The following is a 26,107-nucleotide window of genomic DNA, read 5'->3' as shown; positions in this document are numbered from 1 at the left end:
TGAGGCAGACAGCACCGGGGGCCTCTGACTGAGCAGAGGACCCTGAGGCCTGGTCAATGGCTCTTCAGAGAGGACTGTGAGTTGCAAGTGGAATTGCGTCCTGCAGGGGAGGCATCCCTGAACTAAGGCCCCCCCTAGAGGGGAGCCCCAGATGAAAGGTCCCCTCCCAGCTGGACCCGTAGGAGGGGAGGTACCCCTTGCTAACTGGAATCCAGGGGGAGATGCGCCTTATCTTGTGTAAAGCTGTGCCTTGTATTTTGTAAGACTGTTATCATGGTTGTGGATATGTTGTACTATATGTGATGAAATTGATTTAGTTTTGTATAATTGGTTCCATGTTGGTGTGCTGCCTGCTCACACCTTGCCCTCCCCCCACTTCCTTTTTTCTACCTGGTTGTACTCTGCAAATGGTTCCTCTGGGTTCCCTGTGAACTACCTGTTGACCCTAACTTACCTGGTTCACCCATCTGAGTATCTGCCCCACCTCCTCTCACGGGCATCCTGAGGACTCACCAGTTGCACCAGGCCTCTGTAGGGTGCAGGGTTGAGAAGGCCATCCCCAAAGTGGGTTGCCCATTAGGACAAGCAGTCCCAGGAGGTCGTTCCTGGCTTACCATTTGTAAATATTTTTCTGTATACCTTTAGTGTTGTTGAATGATATCACTGGAAATACTTACCAGAAGTTTTCCTTTATTTGTTGGGTGACACCTCCTGAGATACTTACCTATATATACTGGATAAGGATAGTATATATATTATAATTTAATAAACTGTAAATAGTTAGGAGCATTGGTATGGAGCTGACTTTGTAGAGGAAAGAGGGACCCAAGCTCAGATCACAGGTGTCCCTCTTACAGCACTGTCGCCTGCCTGATCTATCCCTTCCAGTTAAGGACAGGCACTCCCTTGGGTGTTCCCAAGTTCAAGCATCAAGTTGCCTTGGCTGGCCCACTGCCAGGCTTACCCAAAGTGAGCAAGCAATGACTCAACGCTAATGTATTTCTCCAGCTGTGACCTGCTAAAGTCCAGCTTCATTTATGATATTGTATTAGAAAATGTTATACAGGAAAGATTGTAAGAATAGTAGCTTTAGTATCAAAAGTCCTGGCTGTAATACTGGGCTCTCAATGTAGAGTGGAAGACCTTTGGTTTGTGAATGCCCATTGAATAGTCTCTTCTTCTGGAAGTGGGGAAGTATAGTGTGACCAGTTGTCTTTTATTATGAAAAGGGAACTTTCATTCTCCCCTCATAACTGAAGCCACATCCCAACCTTCTTTTTAGCAACAAAGCCCACATCACTACATGCTTGGATGATTCCTCAGCAAATGTCATATCTGTCTAAATCCTTCTGAGATGAAGGGACCAGCCAGTTTTGTGGAAATCTCTGGAGCCTCCTAGGGTCCCAGTCTCTTTGTGGAAGCCCTGGCATTGTTGTTGCTACTTTTCCTATTTCACTCTGGAGACAATGTCCTCTTCAGTGCATGCCTGCAGGTTTCGCTGGTGGAGGCCATTCCCATGTCCACCTGGTCACATGGGGCTGAAATGAGAAGAAGCAAAATGAGATCTCATCCCATGACTGGGGCTCCAAGCATTATCAGAATGGAAATAATAAATCATGATGGCTGTTTGAGGTAGCTTGCAGAATCCTATCATAGATTTCATAGATTATAGAGTCGGAAGGGACCCAATGGATCATTATGCCTGACCCCCTGCCCCTGGCTGGAAAGAGGACCATGGTCAGATGATACCAGCCAGGTGATTGTTAAGCCTCCTCTTGAAGACCTCCAAGTTAGATAATAGTCCCACCTCTCTTGGAAGCCTATTCCAGACTCTGGCCACCCTTATTGTAAAAAATTTCTTCCTAATGTCTAACCTAAATCAGGATGGGTTTCAACACTGACAAGTGCAAGGTGCTGCACCTGGTGGGGAAGAACCAGCACCATACTTACAGGCTGGGGAACTCCCTTCTCGTCAGTGCAGAGGCAGAAAAGGATCTTGGAGTCATTATTGATGCCAAAATGAACATGAGCTGACAGTCTGGGGAAGCAGTCAGGAAGGCCAACAACACCTTGGCATGCATCCACAGATGCATGTCCAGCAGGTCCAAGGAGGTGATCCTCCCCCTCTATGTGGCACTGGTCAGGCCGCAGTTGGAGTACTGTATCCAGTTCTGGGCGCCATGCTTCAGAAGGGATGTGGACAACATGGAGAGGGTCCAGAGGAGGCCACTCGCATGATCAGGGGGCAGCAGGGCAGGCCCTACGAGGAGAGGCTACAGGACCTGAACCTGTTCAGCCTCCAGAAGAGAAGGCTGAGGGGGGATCTAGTGGCCTATTACAAACTAGTCAGAGGGGACCAGCAGGCACTGGGGGAGTCCCTGTTCCCCCGAGCACCGCCAGGAGTGACCAGTGGGTCAGAGAGCCATGAGGTTAATGCTGCTGCCACTCACCCAGTTGCTGAACTGTTGGGTATTCCTGGGCACTTGAATTCCTGGGTACCAAATTCAGCAGCAGCAGGACAAACAATGGTGGCATTAATCCTCACAACTCCCTTACCTGACATAGCACCTCAGGCAGCCCCACCAACAGACATGGGTCTGGAAGGAGCCCCATGGTCCAGATCCAGACCATGGATTTGAATGAGTTTGCTATGCCTGATCTAAGGAAATGTATTGTATTAGGCTTCTTAGGCAGACACATCTAAGGCCAATGTGTTTAATGCAGAGTAGTCTGCTACTTTCTGGACAAGCGAGCAACAGTAGCAATCCAAACTGCACTGAAGGCATGCTTGCTATCTGGGGAGAGAATGGCACTCCACATCTTTTCTTCTATTAGTATGCTCTTGCTCCTTAAAGGAGCAACATCAATAGTTTCTGATCAAGTCTTGCTTTTCCATTTACTTTCTGAGGAATGTGAAAGTGCCATTGCAATGGGTTCATGATCAGGAGAAAAGGAATCAGAAAGGAAGCCCATAACTTGAAAGAACAACTGAAAACAAGGAAAACAAATCCGTGATCTTATGATGATATAGAACTACTTTGGCCTTGTCCTAGCCAAGCACTTAAGCACATGTTTAACTTCAAGCACAAGGCCTCATTACAGCATTTAAAGAACCTATAGAAAAGTCTGTTCAAATTCTGAGGATGGAATAATATTTAACCATAGGCTAAGTAATACAAGTAGATTAGCTATCATGATGGTTGTTTCATCTTTAGGCTTCTGGAGAAAGGAATAGTCAAATGGAATAGTCAAATAGCCAAGTAGCAGTGAAAAGCCATAACACACATAAGGAAGAAAATACCTTTATTTTGGATCCAATAGTCTACCTCATTTTCATGTAGATTAATCTTAGGGGGCACATCCACACATGCAGGCATGTGAGCTTACAGCAGCTCACATAGAAGTGGTGCAAATTTGACCCGGGGCTTTTTGGCCCAGTGCATGTGCCTGGACATGCATTTTGGTGTGGAGCAAATTGTGCCACTTGGGGCAAAATAATCCTGCCTGGCCCCTCCCAGATCTGCCAGAGGAAGCTAGAGGCTGGGGACACCTGTGCTGGCCCCACCAGTTTAAAAAGCTGCCCTGGCAAGTAGGTCAGGGCTACTCACTCTCAGGGGCTTCTGGGGCCCGGCCAATTGGTACCTGAGGACACTACCTCTTCTGCCAGCTGGACTGCTGAAGCAGCTCTGAGAGTTCCCTGCACCCTCTACCCACTGCAGGGGTCTGGCAGTGGATGCTGCTGCCTGGCTGTGAGCTGCTGTCACCTGAAAGATCATGCAGCCCCAAGGCTGCATGCCTGCCAGACCTGGATGGGAACTGTATGGCCAGTAGATTTCATAGATTTCATAGATACTAGGGCTGGAAGGGACCTCGGAAGATCATTGAGTCCAGCCCCCCGCCCCAAGGGCAGGAAGTCAGCTGGGGTCATAGGATCCCAGCAAGATAAGCATCCAATTTGCTCTTGAAGGTGTTCAATGTAGGTGCTTGAACCACCTCCGATGGCAGGCTGTTCCAGACCTTGGGGGCTCGGACAGGGAAGAAATTCTTCCTTATGTCCAGCCTGAAACAGTCTTGCAGGAGTTTATGACCGTTCAACCTTGTCATCCCTTGGGGCGCTCTGGTGAACAAACATTCCCCTAGATCCTGGTGGTCACCCCGATAAACTTGTAGGTAGCCATCAGATCACCACTGAGCCTGCGCCCATGGCTCTCAGCCTGTTGTCGTAAGGTCTGTTTTCCTGACCTCTGATTATGCACGTGGCTCTTCTCTGCACCCTCTCAAGCTTCTCTACATCCTTTTTGAATTGTGGAGCCCAAAACTGGACGCAGTACACCAGCTGCAGCCTCACCAAGGCTGAGTACAAGGGGAGAATGACGACTCGGGATTTGCTTGAGAAGCATCTATGGATGCAAGCCAGCATTTTGGTCGCTTTACTAGCTGCAGCATCGCATTGCAGGCTCATGTTCATCTTGTGATCAATGATGACCCCCAAGTCTCTTTCTTCCATAGTGCTAGCCACCGTAGCACTACCAAGCCTATAAGGATGCTGCAGGTTTTTCTTCCCAAAGTGGAGAACCTTGCATTTTTCAGTGTTAAACACCATCAGGTTCTCATCTGCCCATTTGCTTATCCTGTGCACGTCAGCTTGGATCACCCACCTGTCTTCTGGCATGGATGCTTTGCCCAAAGTTTGGTGTCATCGGCAAACTTGGCCAGTCCACTTCTGACTCCAATGTCCACATCATTAATGAAGATGGTGAACAATATGGGTCCAAGGACAGAGCCTTGGGGACCCCACTGGTCACAGGGCACCATGATGAGTGACTTCCATCAATTACTACCCTCTGGGTCCGACCACGGAGTCAATTTCCCAGCCAGCGGATCAAGGTGGACCCAAGGCCACAATTGGCCAGTTTCTCCAAGAGCTGATCATGGGATACCAGATCAAAGGCTTTTTTGAAGTCAAGATATATGACATCAATTTCTTCTCCCTTGTCCAGGTGATAGGTCACCTGGTCATAGAAGGAAATGATATTGGTCAAGCAAGACCTACCCGCAACAAACCCGTGCTGGCTATCCCTTAGGATGTTGGTGTCAGCCAGTCCATTAAGGATGGCCTCTTTAATAAACTTTTCTAAGATCTTTCCTGGGATAGAAGTCAGGCTGATGGGCCTATAATTAGCCAGATCCACTTTCCTCCCTTTCTTAAAGATAGGCACCACATTGGTCTTCTTCCAGTCTTCGGGCACTACACCAGAGCGTCAGGAGTTTTCAGGGATCTGTGCCGGGGCTGGGCTATGACACCCGCCAGCTCCTTGAGTACCCTGGGGTGTAAGTTGTCAGGGCCAGCTGACTTGAAGGTATCCAGCTTCTCAAGGTGTTCCTTCATGAGGTCAGCATTAATGGAGGGCGGGGGATCTCCCTTACCCAGACCTCCCTGTCCCGTAGTGGGTATGGGCATCCCATGGGACTGATGAAAAACCGATGCAAATTACCCGTTTAATAGGTTCGCTTTTTCCTGGGTGTCAGTTGTCGGTTGCCCCATCTGGTTCAGCAGGGGTCCAATGTTGCCCTTGCTTTTCCTCCGGCTCTCCACATATCTGAAAAAGGACTTTTTGTTGTCCTTGATGCTCAAAGCTAGTTGGAGTTCAGTTGCAGCCTTGGCTTTCCTGGTTTGCTCCCTGCAGGACCGGACCAGTGCAGAATAAACCTCCTTGGAGGTGAATCCCATCCTCCATCCTTTGTAGGCCTTTCTTTTTAGCCTCAGGAGGTCTGCTAGGTCCCTGGAGAGCCAGGGGGGCTGCTGTGCCCTCTTGCTGCCTTTCCTCCGAGATGGAATAGACTTAGCTTGTGCATTGAGGATCGCTCCCTTGAGAAGCAACCACTCTTCTTGAACTCCCCGCTCCCTGGTGTCATGATCCCTTAGGGCCTGACTGACAAGCCTCCTGAGCTTGTCAAAGTCGGCTTTTCTGAAGTCAAGGACCTCTGTATTGCTGACTGACTTGCCAGCTTTACAGCGGATGATGAAGGTGATCAGCTCGTGTTCACTGTCATCCAGCTTCCCATCGATCACTAGGTCACTGATTAGGTCATCCCCTGTAGCCAGTACCAGGTTGAGCAGTGCTTTGCCTCTTGTTGCCCCATAGACTTCTTAAGTCACGTAGAGGTCATTCACACACGAGAGGAAGTGATTTTATGACCACTCAGATTTTTCTGAATGATCCTCCCATGAGATGTCCGGGTAATTGAAGTCACCCGTGACAACCATGGTCCTGGAGCATGCGGCCTCAGCCAGTTCCTGGGTGAACTCCTGGTCAGCTCTTGACTTTGGGTGGGAGGTCTGTAGTAGACTCCCACCATTGTGTTCCCTGTTCTGTGTTCCCCATGGATTTTAAACCAGAGGGTCTCCAGTCATCCACCCTTGTCACCAATATCAGCTTGCAGGGACGCGTAGCTTTCCTTAACATAGAGAGCTACACCCCCGCCCCTTTTATCTACACGATACCTCCTGTACAGGCTATAGCCATCTATACCCATGGTCCAGTCATGGGTGGAGTCCCACTAGGCATCTGCACCTCTGGGCCAGCTGCCAGTGAACTGTGGTAGCCCAGTTGCCCTTTGTGCGGCAGTACTGCCATGTGTGCCACCACCTGGCCATCTGGGCAGCTATCACTCAAAAGGTGTTCTTAGGGTGGTGGCCTGCTTTGAATTGTCAAAGCCCCATGTGGCCAGGAGGTCAGACACCTCCAGCTGGGTCCCGAGTGCCAGCTCTGAGCAGGCTCCTCTGCCTAGGTCCTGCCACTTGGCTCACTAGCAGGAATTCTGGTGTTGCCTACTTAAACTCTACAAAAGAAATCCTAAAATCACTCTTTAACATACCCTCAAATCCATGTTCTTCCAAAAGTAAAACAAAAGACCACTAGACATGCATATGTTATGAAGAGAGAGATCAAATCAGTTGAACAATGTTTTATTGATATATTTACAATTTTAAAGTAATTTGGAAGTCTACCAGTGCCTCTAGCGTCATAATAAAATAAATTCTAACTATCTATACAGTTTGGCAGTGACATTCGGCTTTTTTGCATTAGAAAAATCAGAGCCACCCCTAACCCCTTCGCTCACCAGGGTGTGCAATGCTGAGCAGCACTGATATACCAGTGTACTGCCCTTTCCCTTGCTCCTCACTCTCAACCCACAGCCTTCCCCCCACCCCAGTCCCTTCATTCTGTGGCAGGAAGCCACCTTTGTTTCTCCCCAAAATCTCTGTGCTGTGACAATTTGATTAGCATGGGCCCAGCAGAGGAGACACACCTTTACCCTATTTCTTTAGGTAACCTGAGCTGGCTACATTTCTGAGGGAGGGGGGAAACCTGCTCCCTCTGCCTATATAACTGCTATCAGCTACCTGGGTGAGGGGCTTCTACCTGGTGGGCTGGAGTCTGCCTGGCAACTGGTGATGTATTTCACATTGGTTGGCTGACAGCCAACAGGTGCTGGCCTCCATTGGACAAGGTGAACGAGGTCACAGGGGCTATATAAATTAAGACTTCCCAGGAGGAGGGGGCTGCAGCCATGCAGGGGACTCAGACTTAGAGAGGAGTTTACCATCTGAAACTGGCTCTCTCCTCCCCCATAGCTCATGAGCAAGAAATGGCCTGCCTCCAGAGGGGATCTCCAACAGCCTCGGGACAATGCTTGTGAGTAAGCTACTCGAGATCTGATTAGATATCTAGCTGGCACTAACTCAGATGCGTGATCAAAAGGCTACCTCAGCCAGACTGTTTTGCTCTGTGGGATTTCTATGATATTGCTCTATCTTGTACCCTATTTTCACCCTACCCCTGTAATTAATAAAGTTCTCCTTTGTGACCAGTGTAGGAGACTTATTGAGGGGTGGATCTAAATTATGTCTAAGAGGTCCCTTAGGTCTGTGGACTAAGGGAGACTTTCCTTTTTGGCCCCCAAGTTGGGGAAGTGCCCCAAGTGCCTGTACTGGGTCGAGTACCCGTAGGACTATTAGGCCTACATTTCTCCGAGGACACAGGGCTGAGACAGTCCCTTCTCAGGGTGGTGGCAGCTTACATTACCCCCAGGGTAGCGAGTGAGCTCCAGGAAGGGGGTCAGCCAGACACAAGGCACCCCTAGGGAGGCACTCGGAGCCTGGAAGGTGTTCAGGCGCAGGGAGGTGGGTGGCTCAATGCAGGAATGCCCCCTACTGGCCCTCTACACATTCCTGACCCACAGGGATAGCTTGGGAGTGTGGGGTTTGTAGGTAGATTGTGGGGGAACTGTGGGTATGGGAGGGCATATGGGGGGCTGCTTAGGAGCCCCTGCCCTTGCAGGCCCCTGCACAGCTCACAAACTGCTCCCAGACAGGGCTACAGCCCCCCAACAGGGGCCCAAAGCCTCAACAGGGGCCACATGCCCCCTTCCAGGGGCTATTTCTCCCTCCTCCATAGGGACCACGTGCTCCCCACTCAGCCCTTGCTTGCTCCCTGATCAGCCCCCTGCTCAGCCCCAGACCTCACTCGCTCCCCCACCCCCACCCCCACCCCCCAATTGTTTCCTTGCCTGGCCCCAGCATCCCTGCACTCACCAGCTGCAACAGCAGACATTGGGGCCACTGGGGCCTAATGGCACAGCCCCCCGCAAGCCGCACAGGGCAGGGAGCAGGGGGCAGTGGAGATTTGCCCCAGCTGCCTGGCACCCACGCTGACCTGCTGCATCATGTGTGGGTGCAGCCCATCTTGGCAGGGTGCCGTGTGCTGTCTGGCAGCTCAGAGACACTGGGGCTGAGCAGCACCAGCCCTGGATAACAGCTGGAGCAGTCCTGAGCTGCCAGACAGTGCAAAGCTTGCTACCCTGACAAGCTGGGCTGCACCCACATGATGTGGCAGTGGCAGCATGGGTTCCAGGCAGCTGGGGCCAATCCTTGGTGCCCTCTGCTGCATAGTAGGGGAGTCTGCCATGAGACTCCAAGTCGCCCTGATTGCTGCTGCCATAGCTGGTAAGCTCAGGCTGGTAAGCTTGGGCTGTGTGTGGGGGGGGGGGGAGTGGGGAGGGATGGGCAGGGAATCAATCAGGGAGCTGCAGACAACAGGAAAAATGAGGGGAGAGAAGGGAGAACAAGAGGAGAGCAGCTGGGAGCTGGGAAAACAATTGGGGAGCAGGGGAGAACAGGAAAAGTGATTGGGGAACAGGGGAGAGCAGGGAAAATGAGGGGATAGCAGGGAAAATGATCAGGGAGCAGGGGGGAGCTAGGAAAACAATCAGGGAGCAGGGGAAATGAGGGGAGAGCAGGGGGGAGCTGGGGAAATGAGGGGAGAGCTGGGGGAGCTGCTCTCCCCTGCTGTCCCCTCATTTCCCCTGCTCTTCCCTGCTCCCTGATGGTTTCCCCTGCTCCCCAATCATTTTGCCAGCTCTCCCCAGGGAGTGAGTGGGGGGCTGGGGCCAGGTGGCCTGCCCCATGGTCCCCTCCCCCTGCTCCAGACCCTGCAACTTGCCTGGCACATAGCCAGGTTCCTGCAGCTTACACTGGTGCTTGTCCTGTAAGGGCAGGTAGCATGATTCAGCACTGGGGCAAGGGCTATCCATAGAGACCCTCTGGCTGACTACCAGAGCATCTCTGTGAAGGACTGAGCCTCTGGTTGCCTCAGGGCATGGTCTGGGACCATTCCCTGCCCCAGTTTTTTTCCCTAGGGTGTTTTTTGACACCTGGATATCCAGGGGTTTAATTTTGCCCCTGCACTGCAAATTTGAAGCATGGGGAACGGTGTTTTTTTGTTCCAACACGGCGTCTTGCAGCATCTCAAAGAGGTTTGAGACACTAAAGGAGGCATGTGTGTGCTCATCTGGATGCGTCCAGAAAGTCCAAATTAATCAGCATTTCTGAATATGTGCTAGTTATCACTGGGGCTTACCCCTAAACATGTGAAAGCATGAGTCTTCCTCCTTTCTCTCTGTCTCTCCCTGTCTTATTTTTGGAGTTCCAAGGAGAGGTAAAAATCAACCTTAATACTCTGGTAATAAAAACTGACTATTTCTGGAGAGAAAATCATCTTTCCATAAGGACCTGATTCAAGGATCATCCAAGATAATCCCATTGATATTCATGGGTTTGGATGAGGCCTGAGTATCAAGTGCAGAATTGCAGTGGGACTCCTAGTCTCTAAAGCATAACTACTGAGTAACCTTATGGTATATTTAGAACAATGATGGAAGTAACCTATGTTCCTCATCAGGGGCAACCAGCCAATAAGCAACGTAATCTTGCTTCTCAAGGTACACTTTTGAAGTGTTCTGAAAAGCTTTAAATCACTTTAACAATCTTGTACTTCTGTCCATTTCAGGTTTAAACTGCATTTAAACTAATCTAAATCAGTGTGTCCAGATCCTAAAGTCACATTGGAAGCCTGCATAGTTTCATAGTTGGTAGAATTTGAAGGGACCCAAGCAGATCATCAAGTCTGACCCCTGCCACGGGCAGGAAAGAATTCTGGGGTCAAATGACCCCAGCAAGGTGATTATCCAGCCTCCTTTCTAAGACCCCCAGGGTAGGAGTGAGCACCACTTCCCTTGGAAGTTAGTTCCAGATCCTAGCCACCCTGATTCAAGTAGTGCCTCCTGATGTCTAGCCTGAATCTACTCTCAGTCAACTTGTGGCTGTTATTCCTTGTTACTCCCGGTAGTACTTGGGGGAACAGGGACTCTCCCATTGCCTGCTGATCCCCCTTGGCTAGTTTATAGACAGCCACCAGATCCCCTCTCAGCCTTCTCTTGTGGAGGCTGAACAGGTTCAGGTCCCATAGCCTCTCCTCATAGGGTCTGCCTTGCTGCCCCCTGATCATGCCAGTGGCTGTCCTCTGGACTGTCTCAATGCTGTCCACATCTCTCCTGAAGTGCGGCACCCAGAACTGGACAGAGTACTCCAACTGCGGCTTGACCAATGTCACATAGAGGGGGAGGATAATCTCCTTGGAGCTGTTCATGATGCATCTGTGGATGCATGACAAGGTACGGTTAGCCTTCCTGACCACATCCTCAGATTGATGGCCCATGTTCATCTTCGAGTCAATAATGACTCCAAGATCCTCTTCTGCCTCTGTGCTGATGAGAAGGGAGTTCCCCAGCCTGTAGGTATGCTGCTGGTTCTTCCTCCCTAGGTGCAGCACTTTGCACTTGTCAGTATTGAAACCCATCCTGTTCTCATCCACTCACCCCTGTAATTTGTCCAGATCAGATCTAGTTGCACCCTGTCCCTCTCCTCTAGCATGCCCACATCTCCCCACATCTTAGTGTCATCCGTGAATTTGAACAAGGTGCTTTTCACCCCCTCGTCGAAGTCACTGATGAAGATGTTGAACAGTGCGGGCCCAAGGACCGAGACCTGGGGAACCCCACTGCCCACATCCCTCCAGGTCGAAAATGACCCTTTCACCACCACTCTCTGGGTGTGGTCCTCCAGCCAATTTGCAACCCATCTGACCATGTAAGCATCGACACCACAGTTGCCTAATTTTTTAATGAGAATGAGGTGAGAGACAGTGTCGAAGGCCTTCCTAAAGTCCAGAAAGACTATGTCCACTGTGAGCAGAGCAGGGAATGAATACAGGTCCCTCTAAGGAAGAGTCTGTGACACTGACGCTTTTTTCCCTTCATTGGGTTGCATACAGACCAAGGAATATCAATGACTGTAGCCACCTGCTTGAAAATTAAAGAGAGGAGCACAGGTTGCAGGAAGGGGGAGTTTAGAGAAAGTGGTTGGTCTGCATGTGGCTGGAATGCTAATTGCAATAGTAACACATGGTAAATAGTTGTTTTAATAAAGAGCCAATTTAGTTTTCCAAGCATGGAATTATTCACTGATGGAAACAGGAACACACTACACAAAGCATAGACAAATGTCAAAATTTCAAAGCTAAGTAATTTTTAAATGATCTGTAATTCAGAAGACCATAATGAATTCTCTGCTTCCTGCACATGAACTTTTTCTCTGTTTTTCTAGGCAACCACAGTAATTTTCAAACCTACCAAATTCAGCCAGCTAAAATGGTAATAGGCTAACATGAGCCTATATAACCTGCCTTAGTTCTGCTCATCCCTATTACTTACTGGCAGCCTCAATTTGCCTGCAGAGAGTTTCCATACATTCCTGGCAAAGCCACGGGGATTCCTCATTTAATGATGAACAGAGACGGTGGGTCCCTTTTACTCCACATTCTTCACACAGGACCAAAGCCCATTTGCTGGGAAGGAAAACAGATTTCAGTGAAGCCACAGGTCCTCCGTGATACCCCAACATCTATTGCACATGAAATTCAAAAACTCCACCCAGATGAAATGCTCTCTTATGCAGAAGGCCAACCCAAGGCTGGCTCATCCTTTAAGACCCATTTAAGGTCTTAAAACAAGCTTTAAGTAGCTGTATCTACACAAGATGCTGGCTGTGCAGTTGACTACTGCTCAGTAGAGCTGTGAGAAATTCTGCTGGCCATTTTGTTTTGACACTGTTTTGACCAATTTTGAGGTCAAAACAGCAAAGTCAAAACAAAATAAAAGCCCTTGAAATAGCCTCAAAACAAAATGAGGCTAGTCAAGACATTTTGAAAGTCGAAACTTTTTGACTATAGGCTGGGGATGGGAAGTCAGTCCAGCTGGGCTGACTTCCCATCTCTGATGCAAGATCCAGTAGGGGCCAGTGAGGCAACCCAGCTGGGCTGCTTCCTGGTCTCCCATGCTAGATCACATAGGGGTGGGAGGCAGCCCAGCTGGGTGCGATCTAGCATGGGGGACAGGGAAGCAGCCCACCTGGGCTGCCTCCCACCCCCAGTGTGATCCAACACAGGGGACTGGGAAGCAGACCAGCTGGACTGCCTCCCACCCCTGGCGATCTAGCACAGAGTCAGGGAAGCAGCTCAGCTGGCCTGCCTCCCACCCCCAGGGCCGCCTCCCAGCCCTAGAGTGATCTAGCACTGGGGATAGGAAGTCAGCCCAGCTGGCCTGACTTCCCATCACCAGCAAAACTCAAAACAGCCTTTCTGTTTTGATGGAATGAAATGAAACAGCTGTTTTGACTCAAAATGAAATTCAAGACAAAACACTGTTCTGTTGGACCATCGAAGCTCAAGGCGAAACGGAATGGTGCCGTTTCGCACAGCCCTACTGTGCAATAGCATCTTGTGTAGACGTGGCCAGTGAGAGTTAAGAGGTACGTGTAACTGGTTAGAAATGGGGAATATATATATATATTTGGGGGGAATCATCTTGATTGAGCATGAACAATTAAAAATTTGACAGGGGGAAACATCATGAAAAAAATCCATTCTAGAAAACCAGAGAGGCAGCTACCTGGGGACTCACAGAGCTGGGGGACCCTGGACTGGCAAGGAAACAGTTTGCAGGCACTGTGGCTAGCTTGTCTGCCCACCTTCCAAAAAATATTGCTGAAATGTAAACTTTCTGCTGCAAATGTGGGTACAGCCATTAGCTGAAGGAACTCACTGCTATCACTGACCTTCTCTAATCTCTTTCACCATGGCATGCCCAGAAGTTACAATGTGACATTGGTGGCAGTAAGTGAAGAAACCCTTCTTCCGCAGCCCCCATGTATCACATAAGGTAGCTCTGTGGGTCCCAAAGATGAAGAGAAAAGAAAGAAAATAATGTTGCCAGTTTGGGGAGCTATATGATTGTTTGACTTTCTGGGTAAAAGCCCCAGCTCTTGGAGTCATGTGAAGATGTCAAAACCTCAGCCTTCGTTAAATTAAAATAAGTTTGCAGACACCATGATGAGCCACAGGGTGAAGCTCACATACTGGCAGATACACCATCCCTCTGTGACAAACAACCCTGGGACTGGTAGATAGAGAATGGGGGGGGGGTGTATTTTATTTGCTTTGCCTGAATTGTTCTTATCTGCTAACACTGTGTATCAATAAAATTTGCCTGTTATCGAATGGAGAAGTTGTGGTCAGCCTGAGGTATTTGGGTCCACCTGGAACAATGTATCCAAGTCATAAATCCAGTGCCAACACATGGTGGGGAGAAAATGTTTACATATGAAGCCCAGTTCTTTAATATTGCAAGAAAAAAAACAACTGCCAAACTATTATTTTAAAAATATACTGATATTTTTCCAGCCAATTCCATCATTGGCTTAAAAAAAAAGAGAGCGTTTATAGATGGCAATGCCATACACTAGACACAGTTTATGGATGGCAATTCTGTATACTAGACACACCACCAATGGCAGCCAGTAGAGTTTTTTTACTGACAGAAAAAAGAATATGAGAAAAAAAAATTCTTAAAAGCAAAAAAAAAAAAATCCATAAAATATAGGTAACATCTTCATATGGTCACAAAAAAGGGCCAGTAAGTTGAAAACAAGCAAAGGGATACCTGCAGTTTCCACCAGCTGAGAATCTGCCCCATGCCTTTCAATACACCTGATATAACGAGCCACAAGAACTGCTTTACCTTCTGACCCTGAAATGATCTCTTCCATCTGGGCACTGGCAAATCTCCACATCGCAGCTGGGCTCCTGGAGACACAGGTCACTGAAGGCATTTGGCTCAGTCTCCCATGATGGCTTCCTGAAGGAGCAGGTTGGTACAGAACAGTCGTAAATAACTCCAGATGCTTCCTCTACAGCTCAGGTCTCTTAAACTGCCAGGCCTAATTCTGATAGGCGGCTTTTTTCAGAAAAATAAAGCAAATAGATTGCCAGAAGGGAGCTGCAGATACACCCAAATGTATATTAGCAGGAATGCAGACCATAGGAATTACTGTGCTGAATCAGACCCAGTGACCTGGATCCAGTCTTGGAGCACAAGTTGATTCTGAGGAAGGGATGAGGACCAGCCCCATCCACTTACAGTAGATAGATGTGGGATAATGGTGCCCTGAGAGAAATTTCCTCCTTGTCTCTAGTAGAGATCAGAGGATAGAGGCTGGTAACAGATTTTAGATATTATACATCAATCAGATAAAAGCCATGTGCTGTGATGATTATATTAAACAATAAAGCTCAGGCATCTGAGTTAATTCAGTCAAGGGGAAAACACCTACATTATTGCTGCTCTGTAAGGAAATGAGCCTGAAGACAGATGCACATGAGTAACTTTATACCCACAGGCCATTCCCACTGAAGTCAAAATGACACACTTTGCTGAGTGTTTGCAGATGGGGCTATTACGGTAAAATCTAAATAAGAACAAGATACTGGAAGGAGTGGTGAGAGCAAGAACATAACTGACTAATGAGTACTGCGTGCCAGTGCATTAGTGCCTTCTGGCCAAATGACCTTCTCTTCCATCAACTACATTGGAGAACAAAGAATAATAGGGAAACTCCAGCAAAGTTGCATCACAGTAATGCAGACTGACTCACTTGGGAAAACTTTTCTTTTCTTCCCTTTGCTCACTAATGCCATGGACAAATTTATCTGTCAACTGCTTTATAAAGGGAAGAGAAGCTCCTGTTTCAGAGAACATATCAGTTATCACAGTGGTTCTCACCTTTTTTTTAGGCTGAAGTTCCCCTTTCACTCTTTTTTTGACTACAGGAAAATAATAATTTGTCTGTTGCAAAGAATTCAGAAAGACCACAACATCTCAGGGTGTTTTTGATACTATGGCTTCCTATTTGACAACTCAGGATGTATTTGGTAGCTGTGTTGGTCTGAGACAAAAGGAAATGCAAAACTCTAGAACGCTTGGTTCAGAGATGATACCTTTTATTAGGCCAACTAAGAAATCACACAAAAAAAATCTTTTTCTGCAAGCTTTCGGGCACACATGCCCTTCAGGCTCAAGGAAAATTAAAGGTGGTAAAATGTCCCCATAGTTAGAAAACAAACTTAATTTTTGCAGAGGAAGGTGAAAGTGGAAGTCTGTTCCTCTGTGTCCCTGAGATTTAAAATCTCTGTGTTTATCTTGTGAACCATGTGTAGTCAGTGTTTGCATACTAATTGGAAACAGAAATAGCCTTGGCAATGCCTCATCACCCCAAAGACCTTTATCCTCAGATTTCGGCACAGATCCAAGTATCTAGAGCCTGGATCTCTAAAAGGCATGTGCCATTTTATCTTGGGTTTGTACTGATTCATGTGGAGTGTCCTCTTGCAATCTTTATTCCTGGTCATTTGCCTCTGGGTTGCAGAACTGGGCTCGTGGTGAGTCAGCGAAGTCCCGATTAGCTCAGAACCAGTGTAGCTCCTGGCACTTTGCCTAGTGCCTTTCTTTAAAGGAGACAAGTTCTTTGGGTGAATCTGATATCTTTTATTGGACCAACTTAAATAGTTGGTAATAATTTTCTTAGCAAGCTTTCGGATTTAAAAACCCTTTGTCAGGCTGAGGAAGCATCTGCAGTTGGTGTGTGCTGTTTGCTAACTGGCTCGCTTGTTCTGTGTTTTCTTTTTTTCTACTCACCTTTATCAGCAGTCACAAGGCAGTGAGACCTACCTCCTAGGAATATTGATCCCCATCCTCTTCATTTCATCAGGGAACATGTCCTGATTGTTACAAAAGGGACATTTGAAGCAGAACAATCCAGCACTGAAGGCGTATTTCTGAAAAATGAGTGCGAGTTAGATTGCAAGAGGTCTGGTTTTGCCATAGGAGAAAATGAAGCCTAAAGCAAAGAACTGAAAGGATGAGTTCAGGTTAAGCAAAGTGGTTAGCCCTTTGGCAAGTCCACATGTTAAACATCTGATTTTTATTAGCAAGGCCACAAATGAGTAAACTACATGGGAGACTGCAATTTTAAGAATTAAAATTAGGCCTGTACATTCTTGAGCTCACAGCATAGGGCAAAAAGCCTCAATTATTCCATTTTCCTAGAGCTGCTTGAAAATGTTTATCCATGTGACAAAATTAAATACATTTTTTTTAATTTAATTGTATCACTCTTCTTTTGAATTATTTTCTGAGGGGTTTCATGAAAACAGGGTTTTTTCCAAACATTTCTGTATCCATCAAAAAGTTTTGATAAAAATGATGTTGACCTGCTCTGTGTTTTGCTTTGTTCTTAAATTAATCTGGTGCTTTGTCTCTATGAAGCTGTGCTTGCAGGTCCCAGATTGAGACACCGATGGTACTAATTGACAGAAAAAAACTTTTTAAAAAGTTAAACTGACTAATACAGCAAGGAAACCTTGCCAAGAATGACATGAGTGTGAGTGTGTCTGAACTCCTCCAGTGACAAAAATGAGAATAAATTGAAGGTCTCTTGAGTTGTATAGACCACAGGATTGGGAGAGGAGTCTCAGAATTGAGACTAGTCCTTTGCAGTTGAAGACAACCAAAGGTTCACAAGAGCATCTAATCTGATCCCTCTCTCACACACAGCCCCAAAGCAGCTATGACAAAACCAGGAAGGTAGAAATCCAACTGGAAATTGTTTTGCATTTGATATTCAGTGAAAACTCAAACGTTTCTCTGGAGAGCAGGCACTTGCCACATAAATGTATTATATTAAAAACAAAATTGTCAAAACCCTCTCTCAGCAGAAAATTTTCAACTACCTTACAGACAGTTCTCCAAGCAGGGCTTGGCAACATGATGGCTAGGTAGGTAGTCCAAGCCCTCTCTCCACTAACACCCTCACCAAAAATGGTGTTGTATGGGTAATGCAATTGCCAAAGATGTTTCCCCAAAGCAACCATTGTTGGCACCCAAATTTCTCTAAATTACACGCACCTGTACGCAGGCTCTGTGGAGCCAGCGGTAACAGCATGGGGCCTGAAGAACATCATAGGATGTGTGAGTCTCAAGGGCAGAAAAGCAGATCACACAGCTAGCTTCCCCCATTACTTCCTCTCCTGATGCGAGGCTTTGAGTCGGTCCATGCTGACAACAGAATGCTCTGGGAAGGAGCAAATCATCACTGTCTAAATATTAAATGCATCACCTCGTCATAATAAATTACCCCTGCACTCTCCATTCAAATATAAATGAAAGGAAAAACTGAGAAAAGATCTACAAGTTCTACATATAATCTGTATGTGTGTTCGTGTGTGTGTAGACACACTCCTGGTAGCACTTACCTGTAAGGGTCAAAGTACTGTGATATGAAGCCATGCTTTTGGCCACAGGGGAAATGAAAAGTCCTCTGGCAGTTTCCTAGGTCTCCACAACTGGTGGCTGCTCCATATTCACCACACACACAACAGACCTGCAAATTGCCATACGCATGATTAGAGGCCTAGAGACCAGGTCATACAAGGAGAGGCTGAAAGGCTTGGGGCTGTTCAGCCTGGAGAAGAGAAGACTCAGAGGGGACTTGGCAGCAGCCTATAATCATATCAAGGGCATACATCGGGGCCTGGGGAAGCATCTGTTCACCAAGGCCCCCCACGGGAGGACAAGAAATAATGGGCACAAACTGATTGAAGATCGCTTCAGACTAGACTTAAGAAAAAACTTCTTTACAAGTCGAGGGCTGAGGGTTTGAAATAGACTCCCCGCAGAGATGGTACGGTCACCCACCCTGGCAATCTTCAAAAAGCATCTTGATGCCCATCTTGCTGGGGTCATCTGAGCCCAGTAGTCTTTCCTGTCCAAGTGCAGGCGGGCTGGACCCAATGATCTGTAAGGACCCTTCCAGCCCCTAACAACTATGAAACTATGAACTTGTTCGATATAAACAAAGATTGCAGCACACCCTCCCCAAAAAATAAAATCCACAGGCAGCATTTCAAGGGCCTCATTGCTCTTGAAAGCACTGATTAGACCCCTATAAACAGGCTTCATGAATAAAGAATTTTTGGATTGTTAGAAGCTCTAAATCATCTCATCTCTTTATAGATGGGGCTGATTCTGATCTCACTGACCTCAGTGGGGCTATTCCTGATCTAAAGAAAATCAGAATCAAGTCCCCTGATAAGATAGGAAATCAGCTCATCTTAGAAGATGATCCTTGTTCTAATGGTCACCAAGATGAAGTCTTCAACCTCACCTGCTTAGCAGCACGTTCAACTTCCTTCCTTATGTCAGCAAAGAGGTGGCCATGAAAACCTTGCCGTTTCTTGCCCTTTCTCTTGAGTTTACTGGCAAAGATCTAAAATATGTGAGAGAGGACACATCAGTCAACCTGTGACTGCCTTCACCCCACTCTTTGACATGTATCAAGTTAGGATCTGTATTCTTCACACAACAAAATAAGGGTAAAAGCCCATTCTATATCCTTGGTTGTGTTTGCTTTCAACTGTCTATCCGAGGAGTCGGCAACATTTTGGAGTGGGGTGGTGGGAAGTGTAACAGGGAGACCCAACCCTGTTAGCTACAGAGGATGGACAGGGAATAGTGGGAGCCCCGCAGGAACACAAACATTGAAACCTGGGATTGCTAAGTAGCTAAAGAGGGTTGCAGGACAGGGGTGGTCTAAACAGCTTGTTAGGCTGAACAGGAACTATACATGTAGACTAACCAAATGTTTGTGTATACATGCATGTGTCTGTCTATCTATACATTTTGTTAGTCTAGAAAATGTAAATCTACTCTGCCTTCTATATATATAGCATAATCTTTTGTAAACTGAAACTCATCTCCTCTTACCCACTCCTAACCAACACACACATAAGTGAGTGAATGATTGCCTCCAGCTCCTTGCTATCAATGAGTGCGCCTGTTCACACAGGGAACGCTGCACCCAAATGCTCATCATGCCTGTGCAGCTACAGGGAAGTTGTGGACTCTCCTTCACTGGAGGTTTTTGTCTGGGACAGTTTAAGAATAAACGTCCTGCATTTGTACGTGCAATTGGGCTAGATGGCCTTGGAGGTTTCTACCAGTCCTATATGCCTATGATTTTTCTGGCTGCTAGAGGTTCTGCATCCCTGGCATTGCTCTGAGATGGCTGGTGGTTGCAGGGTGGGTTCTGAGGTGTGCTGCGTAGTATCAGAGAATGGGCAGGGTGACTGAGGCAGGGTAATGCTTGAGTAAGTTTAGCTCTGAATTTCCTGAACAGATTTCTGTCTCAGTCTGGAAATTCCTCCTCTAGATATATGCCAAAGTATGACATCATCTTCATCCTTGAACTTAATCTTTCCATAGCCAGGGGTCATCTAGTAGCAAGAAACAGGTCCCAAAGGATCTTCATGACTTTCAGGCTTATAGACACCTAAAGGGTGATGGGCCTCTGAATTCGATGAGGGAACTAGATGTGTTTGCATTAACCAATGACATCCCCAGACAAGAAAACTCACTCCAAAATGTCTCACTTACTAGACAATAATGATGGACACAGAAACTGCCTTTTTTCAGCTTCTCCCCAAGTCTGTCCACATCATTATCATCCTGAAGACACAGAACACACACTGCAAGGAACAAAAAGATTGGACTGAGAGTTCAAAGCCACACTTTCCCCCATGGGGAAAAATAAAATTACAATGGGGATGGAGCTTATAGCCCTGGCTGTTCTAGGACAATATCTTAAAGACATCTGGAGAGCTAGAGTGACTATATTCAGGCTTCAGGTTGGGAAGGGCCTGTGTAACAGTAAAGTTCCCTGACTGATAAAGGAACTAAATGGATAGCATTTCAAATACAGTGGTCACATTGCCAGTCAAAGCTGGACATGTGGTGGTGTTAAACATTATGGGTTGGAAAGAATAGTATTGAAATGAGCAAAAATACAAATTTTTAAGTCTTAGAGAAGATGTCCAGATAAAAGTGGAGACAAGCCCAGTAGTCAGAGGTAGGTCCTGATGCTTCCCTCATGGGGTCTGTTACTCAGATCTAATCTAGGCTTTCACTGAAATGGTAACTTGGCAAACGCACACAAAAATTCATTTCAGTAAACATTGGCAACAGGTCCTAGTGCAAACGTTTAGTCATTCCCCCCTCTCCTTCCCTCGGGCACAGTGAAACACCGAGTCCATCAAAGAAAAGAAAGCTTCTTGCTCCTATCACTATAAGCAGCTGTCAAGAGGATCCATGTCACTTTTTAAAATATGTTCTTGTGAAGGAGACAGCGCAGAAAGGAAAACTGAGACTATTTTCCTCCTACACCTAAGGGAACAAGCAATTATTGTTTTTTTTCAGTAGGCCTTCTAATGCTGCGATTTACAGGAGTTCAAGAGAACCCTACTTAGCTTGAGAGGTTAACTGTCCTTGCAGCATCAATCCGCTAACACTCAAAGCCCAAATATCCCCACAGAACAGATTGTTGTCACGCTCTGTGCAGTGTTTCCTTCCAAATGGCATATTTGCCGTGCCTCACCTAGAGATGGGAGAGGAGTCTCACTGGGATTCTGTCCTGCCATCGCAAGTTTTCTAAGCAAAGAGGAAGAGAGTTTTTGTGAGTCATGTGTTGTGCTGAGACCCCCCCGCCTTCGTCGTGTGAAATCTGCATCTCAGTATGAATCCCACCATGTGGCTGGATCTTCATCTAGTGCAGATGGGCATTGCTTGGAGCTACACGGTTTTGTATCAGATGAGGATCTGACCTGCTGGATTCATCTAGGCTACACCAGTTTGCACCAATGGAGGATGCAGGCCACTGAATTGCACCAGATGAGGTTCTAGCCTAATTTCATGGTAGTTGGACCTTCTCTTTTCCATTGTGCATCTCTGCCTAACACATACCCCTTCTGCTTGTTAGTGTAGGGATGCTCAGTACAATCATTTGAGGACTTTAGCTTCTTTATGAGATCCACCCAACTGGACAGAAGTGCTCATGACAAAGTTGGGTCTTGTATACTGTTGCTCTTGAGCCCCTTGGCTGTATCTAGCAAAACAAAATAAGTGATAAATGAGTCACTGTGTGAGATGTGGTAACCTATGTGCTGTTGATATGGAGGTATGTGAAACCAATTAGATCACACTAGGTCACATGGCAACATATAGCACAGCTCTTTTGAAGCCAGTTAGAGTTTCCCCTTAGCATCAATGAAAGCAGAATTTCATCCATAGGCATAGCCACTAGGTAGATGGAGAACGCAGACAGCTAAGAGAGATATGTTTATCCACTGTAATGAATATCCAAGGGATTTTATGCAAAAAATAATCTAAATAAGAATCCTGTTCTTCCAGCAAGTAAACAATGTGTGAACTAATGAAAGTTAACTTTTTTTTTTTAAAGATTATGCTAAACACTAACACATTGGGCACATCTACATGTCATCCTACAGTGATGTAGCAATCACGTGGGTCTATACGTAATTGTCGGCTATGTCACCAGAGCAGCACACTCCCCAATTACAGCGCGCCACTACGATGATGTAGCGGCAAAATCTAACCATGTGCCATGCACCATGTTTTAGTACTTCCAAAAGAAAGTACTAAAGCACAGTGCCCTAGCAACATTGCCATACAGTGACATGTAGACGTGCCCATTATTTATGTTTCTCTATGTCACTTTACTTCGCCAGCCAGCCCAGAAGTCACTTTGATAGGGGCATTATATATGTGGAGAACATTGTTCTCATTCTTTGATAGGGAAGAACAAAGCACAGTAAATTACATATGAGTTTCAGCACATATTTCATGTTTGGAGATGCCAGAATGAACTAAAGAAGAATCTTCCTTTGAACCTTACTGGCATTAGGAACACAGCAAGTGCTGTTTCAGAACAGCTCATGGACATGTCACTAAACATGACCTACCAAACTGACCCCAGGGTAAGCCTTCCTCTTAAATCCCAATAGCTAGCAACTAAAGATAAGGTAGAGTGCCTATAGAACATTATTCAAAAGATGTGGGTTTCCTCCTGGTTTGTGGCTGTGTCACCTTGGGCAAGGTACATTGGTCCAGCTCCTTAAAGATATGTAGGCACCAACTCCCAGTGGTTTCAGTGAGAATTAGGTCCCTAAAGAGCTTTGAGGATTAGGCCTTCCTTTCTCTGTATCTCTTGTTTCCCCTTCCACCCTTTGTCTATTCTGAGCTGTACGTTACTGTGTTTGTACAATATCCAACACAACGAATACTGTACTCACAGTTAACTTGTAGATGCCACTTTAAAACATATAAAATAACTTATGAAGTGGTATTATTAGCCAGTCTGCAACCTTCAGTTAGCATACATTAGCCTAAGATCAGGCATGGATACCCTGCCTCCTTTCAGTAGGATCTACCCATAACAGGGGAGAAGGTGGAGACAGCACATTCCATATTATATACACTTACCAGTAAGTTATGAAGTTACAGACCCTTCTCACCAAGCAACTTTTTCTCTTTCACTAGGAGAAATCCATTTTTAAAATGCACCAGTAAAGCTAAGCTAAATGGGACTCATTGCCCCATAGCAAATACCACATAATGGGCATGTTTTCATATGCATTTACACCGGCTACAATTTACTCTGCAGTAAATTACTGTGCAGTAATTGGGAAAAGGCCAGTGTCTCTATGTGCAGGTGTTAAAACGCATTAACGCTGTGTGTGGTCTGAATTGGGACTAAAGTTAGTCTTGAGTCAGTCCCATAGTGTTACTGCTCAGTAAGGCATCGACACATGTTACAGCACAGTACCTAATTGTGTGTAAATTTGATACCTGCATGATGCAGGTATCAAATTTATGCTCAAGTCAGCATAAGTCACCATATTGACTGCACAGTACGGGCGTGCACGTGTAGATGTGCGCCCATATTGCACAGTAATTTCCGTTACTGAGCAGTAAACGCACACACGTAAATGCGCCCAGTATAGCTCAATTATGCTCGTGGAATGTAGTAACATGGGTTTTATAAGGAGAGTTACTTGTATTACTGTATCTTTCTAGCTGGAGAGTAATCAGCAAAGAGACCTATCTAAAGATTCATTTAGATAGAGACCAGGACACTTATCTAGGCATCTATGGGATCACCCATCTAGCCTGTGTCTCTCTCACTGCAGAGAAAGACATAGTAAAATAGTACCTGAGATGTCTTTTTGGAGAGATCAGCTGAACAAGTAACTGGCTTAGTAGGAAGTTCCTCCAACAGGGTGTTTTGGGTGTTGTAACCTACAGGAGACAGGAGTTCCTTGCCAAACAAAGGCTTTTTCCAGAATGTTGGCCAATGCTGGGTTCCGACTGGCTAATGAGGAAACAATGCTATAAAGAGCAACTTGTGGATAATCCCATAAAACAAGTACCTGTGACTGGTGTAATTTGCTCTGTAAACACAGATTTCTAGGAATTGCACACAACCTAGCTAAAATACATAAAACAAGCTTTTAGCATCTGATGTGGCCAGTCCAATATGTGAGCATGGTGATGCACCACAGACTGCTGACCACCTCCTCATGTGTGCAGCACACCCACGTACCCAGATGAGGACCTGTTAAGTGTCAACGATAAAGCAGTTGTGTAGCTCCGCCACATTAATGATGTGAAGAGGGGAAAATGAAGTATGCAAGAGAAGAAGCAACTGTGCTAGAGGAGAATGGATTTCCCTTGGGAAAGGTAAGCAGAGTGCTAGGGAAAGGGCTGTGGAAATCCCTGGGCATGGATTAGTATGGCTTTGCCATCAAGGGTCTGCAGGATCAGGGCTTAAGCCATGACTCTCCAATCCCCCATGCAGGGAGGGGGGAGCATACACACACGATAATCAACAGTTTGGAATATTAGTCCTGGTATGTGAATACTGCCTTTATCTGCCAGATTGTTAATCCCACTAGAACAGGGATCAGCAACTTTTTGAAAGGGCGGGGGGGAGGAGGGAAGGGCTGCTTTAACAGAGCATAGCTCTGAATGTGGGCCATTTCCAACCCAGATCACATTGCCGCCACCACAGCAACTGCTCACCCCCACAGTGCTGTTGCTGCTGCTGCTCCTCCCCACCACTTAGCTGCCAAAGGCCCCAGTGCTAAAATGCTGCAGAAGTACTCCAAGCTCCATGGGCCACATCTGGCCCATGGACCGGAGGTTGCCAACCCTTGCATTAGAGAATTCATGCACTGGTTTCTCTTAGTCTTAGGGTTTCAGGATCCCTAAGGACTCACTTATGCTCTGTCCTGCTCCCACACACACACATGCCTGACTCCCTGATGAAGACTGGCTAAGGCTCCATTTGAGGAACTCACGAGAGCTGTTTTCCACTGTGTTTCCCCCTCTGGCTTGGACACTAACTGCTGCTGTGTTTGCTACATTCTGGTTTGACTCAGTCAAATTAAACAAATTTGGGACTGGCAATGACAATATTGTGTGCATGTAGAAGAATAATACTTGACAGGACAATAAAAGTGTATAACGATACCATACAAAGTGTCAAATCAACTGCTCCTGCCAACACCTTGAACAAATAGAAGATCATGTTACTTCTTGTAGCCTTCTCTCTCAGTGTCCACATCAGATTCCCTATACCTTCTGACAGCCTCAGGCTGTTTTGTGGGTTTAAAACTTTAGAAACTTAGATTGCCATGGTGGTGTTTCCAGATAACCAACTGGCCTCACCAGGGATTGGTCCCCCATTGCTAAAATTAAGATCTGGATCCATATATATATATTTGCATCCAGATAAAGCAGGTAAAGGGAGTATTCACTTACTGGGACTAATATTCCAAATGGTCGATCATTGTGGGTGTGCACTCCCTACTCCTGCACTGAGGATTAGTCATGGCTTAATCCTTGATGGCAGAGAACTACTCATGGGGGTAAAACTTGAGCAATTGACAAACTGTTTATAGAAATGGGAGAAGAGGAAAGAATGATCCCCTAGATAATGTCCCTGAAATCCAGCACTTAAGTATAGAATAAAGCCATACTGGGTGATCTACACGTGCACAGTTACTGCAGTAACTTAGGTTACTGGGCAGTAACTGAAGGTTACCACACAGCATGGGTGCATGTGTACACGTGCACACCCATACTGCACAGAAACTATGGTGACTTACGCTGAGTTGGGCATAAATTTGCTACTGAATGATGCAAGTAACAAATATACAGCCACTTAGTTTCTGCGCAGTAAGGCACATGTAGACACCTTACTGCACAATAACACTGTGTGTGTGCTCTGAATTAGGAGTAATTTTACTCCCAAGTCAAAGTACACACAGTGTTACTGTGTAGACACCAGTGCAAAATCACTAATCCATGTCCAGAGATTTCCAAAGCCCTTTTCTTAGTATTCTGTTCACCTGGGGTTTGATTCAATCTCTAAATGCCTGCTGTGAAAAGATATTTCCAG

At 46.4% G+C, this 26,107-nt stretch overlaps 1 protein-coding gene across 1 annotated transcript; it reads right to left on the bottom strand.

The window, feature by feature from the left end:
* Window positions 1–1,452: 1,452 nt before the first annotated feature.
* LOC149852476 (E3 ubiquitin-protein ligase PHF7-like) lies at window positions 1,453–16,511 on the bottom strand. Its single transcript, XM_090029973.1, has 4 exons — window positions 16,465–16,511; window positions 14,479–14,595; window positions 12,115–12,248; window positions 1,453–1,538 (listed from the first exon to the last, which is right to left on the bottom strand). Exons 1-4 carry the CDS (start codon window positions 16,509–16,511, stop codon window positions 1,453–1,455), a joined length of 384 nt encoding a protein of 127 aa, XP_089886099.1.
* Between the last annotated feature and the right edge of the window lie 9,596 nt (window positions 16,512–26,107).

The sequence above is a fragment of the Crocodylus siamensis genome, chromosome 15 (assembly GCF_052110815.1).
Source record: "Crocodylus siamensis isolate JL-2025a chromosome 15, ASM5211081v1, whole genome shotgun sequence".
Lineage (NCBI taxonomy): Eukaryota > Metazoa > Chordata > Crocodylia > Crocodylidae > Crocodylus > Crocodylus siamensis.
Note: the sequence above shows the minus strand (reverse complement) of the source record. Positions and strands in the feature narration are given on the sequence as shown.

Coding starts and splice junctions, on each gene's coding strand:
- LOC149852476 (XM_090029973.1), bottom strand. CDS start 16,511: ATGTTCCCTGATGAAATGAAGAGGATGGGGATCAATATTCCTAGGAG. Junction 12,249..14,478: donor GATCATTTCAGGGTCAGAAG/GTAAAGCAGTTC, acceptor TTTCCTTCCCAG/CAAATGGGCTTTGGTCCTGT. Junction 1,539..12,114: donor CAGGCAAATTGAGGCTGCCA/GTAAGTAATAGG, acceptor TTCTCATTTCAG/CCCCATGTGACCAGGTGGAC.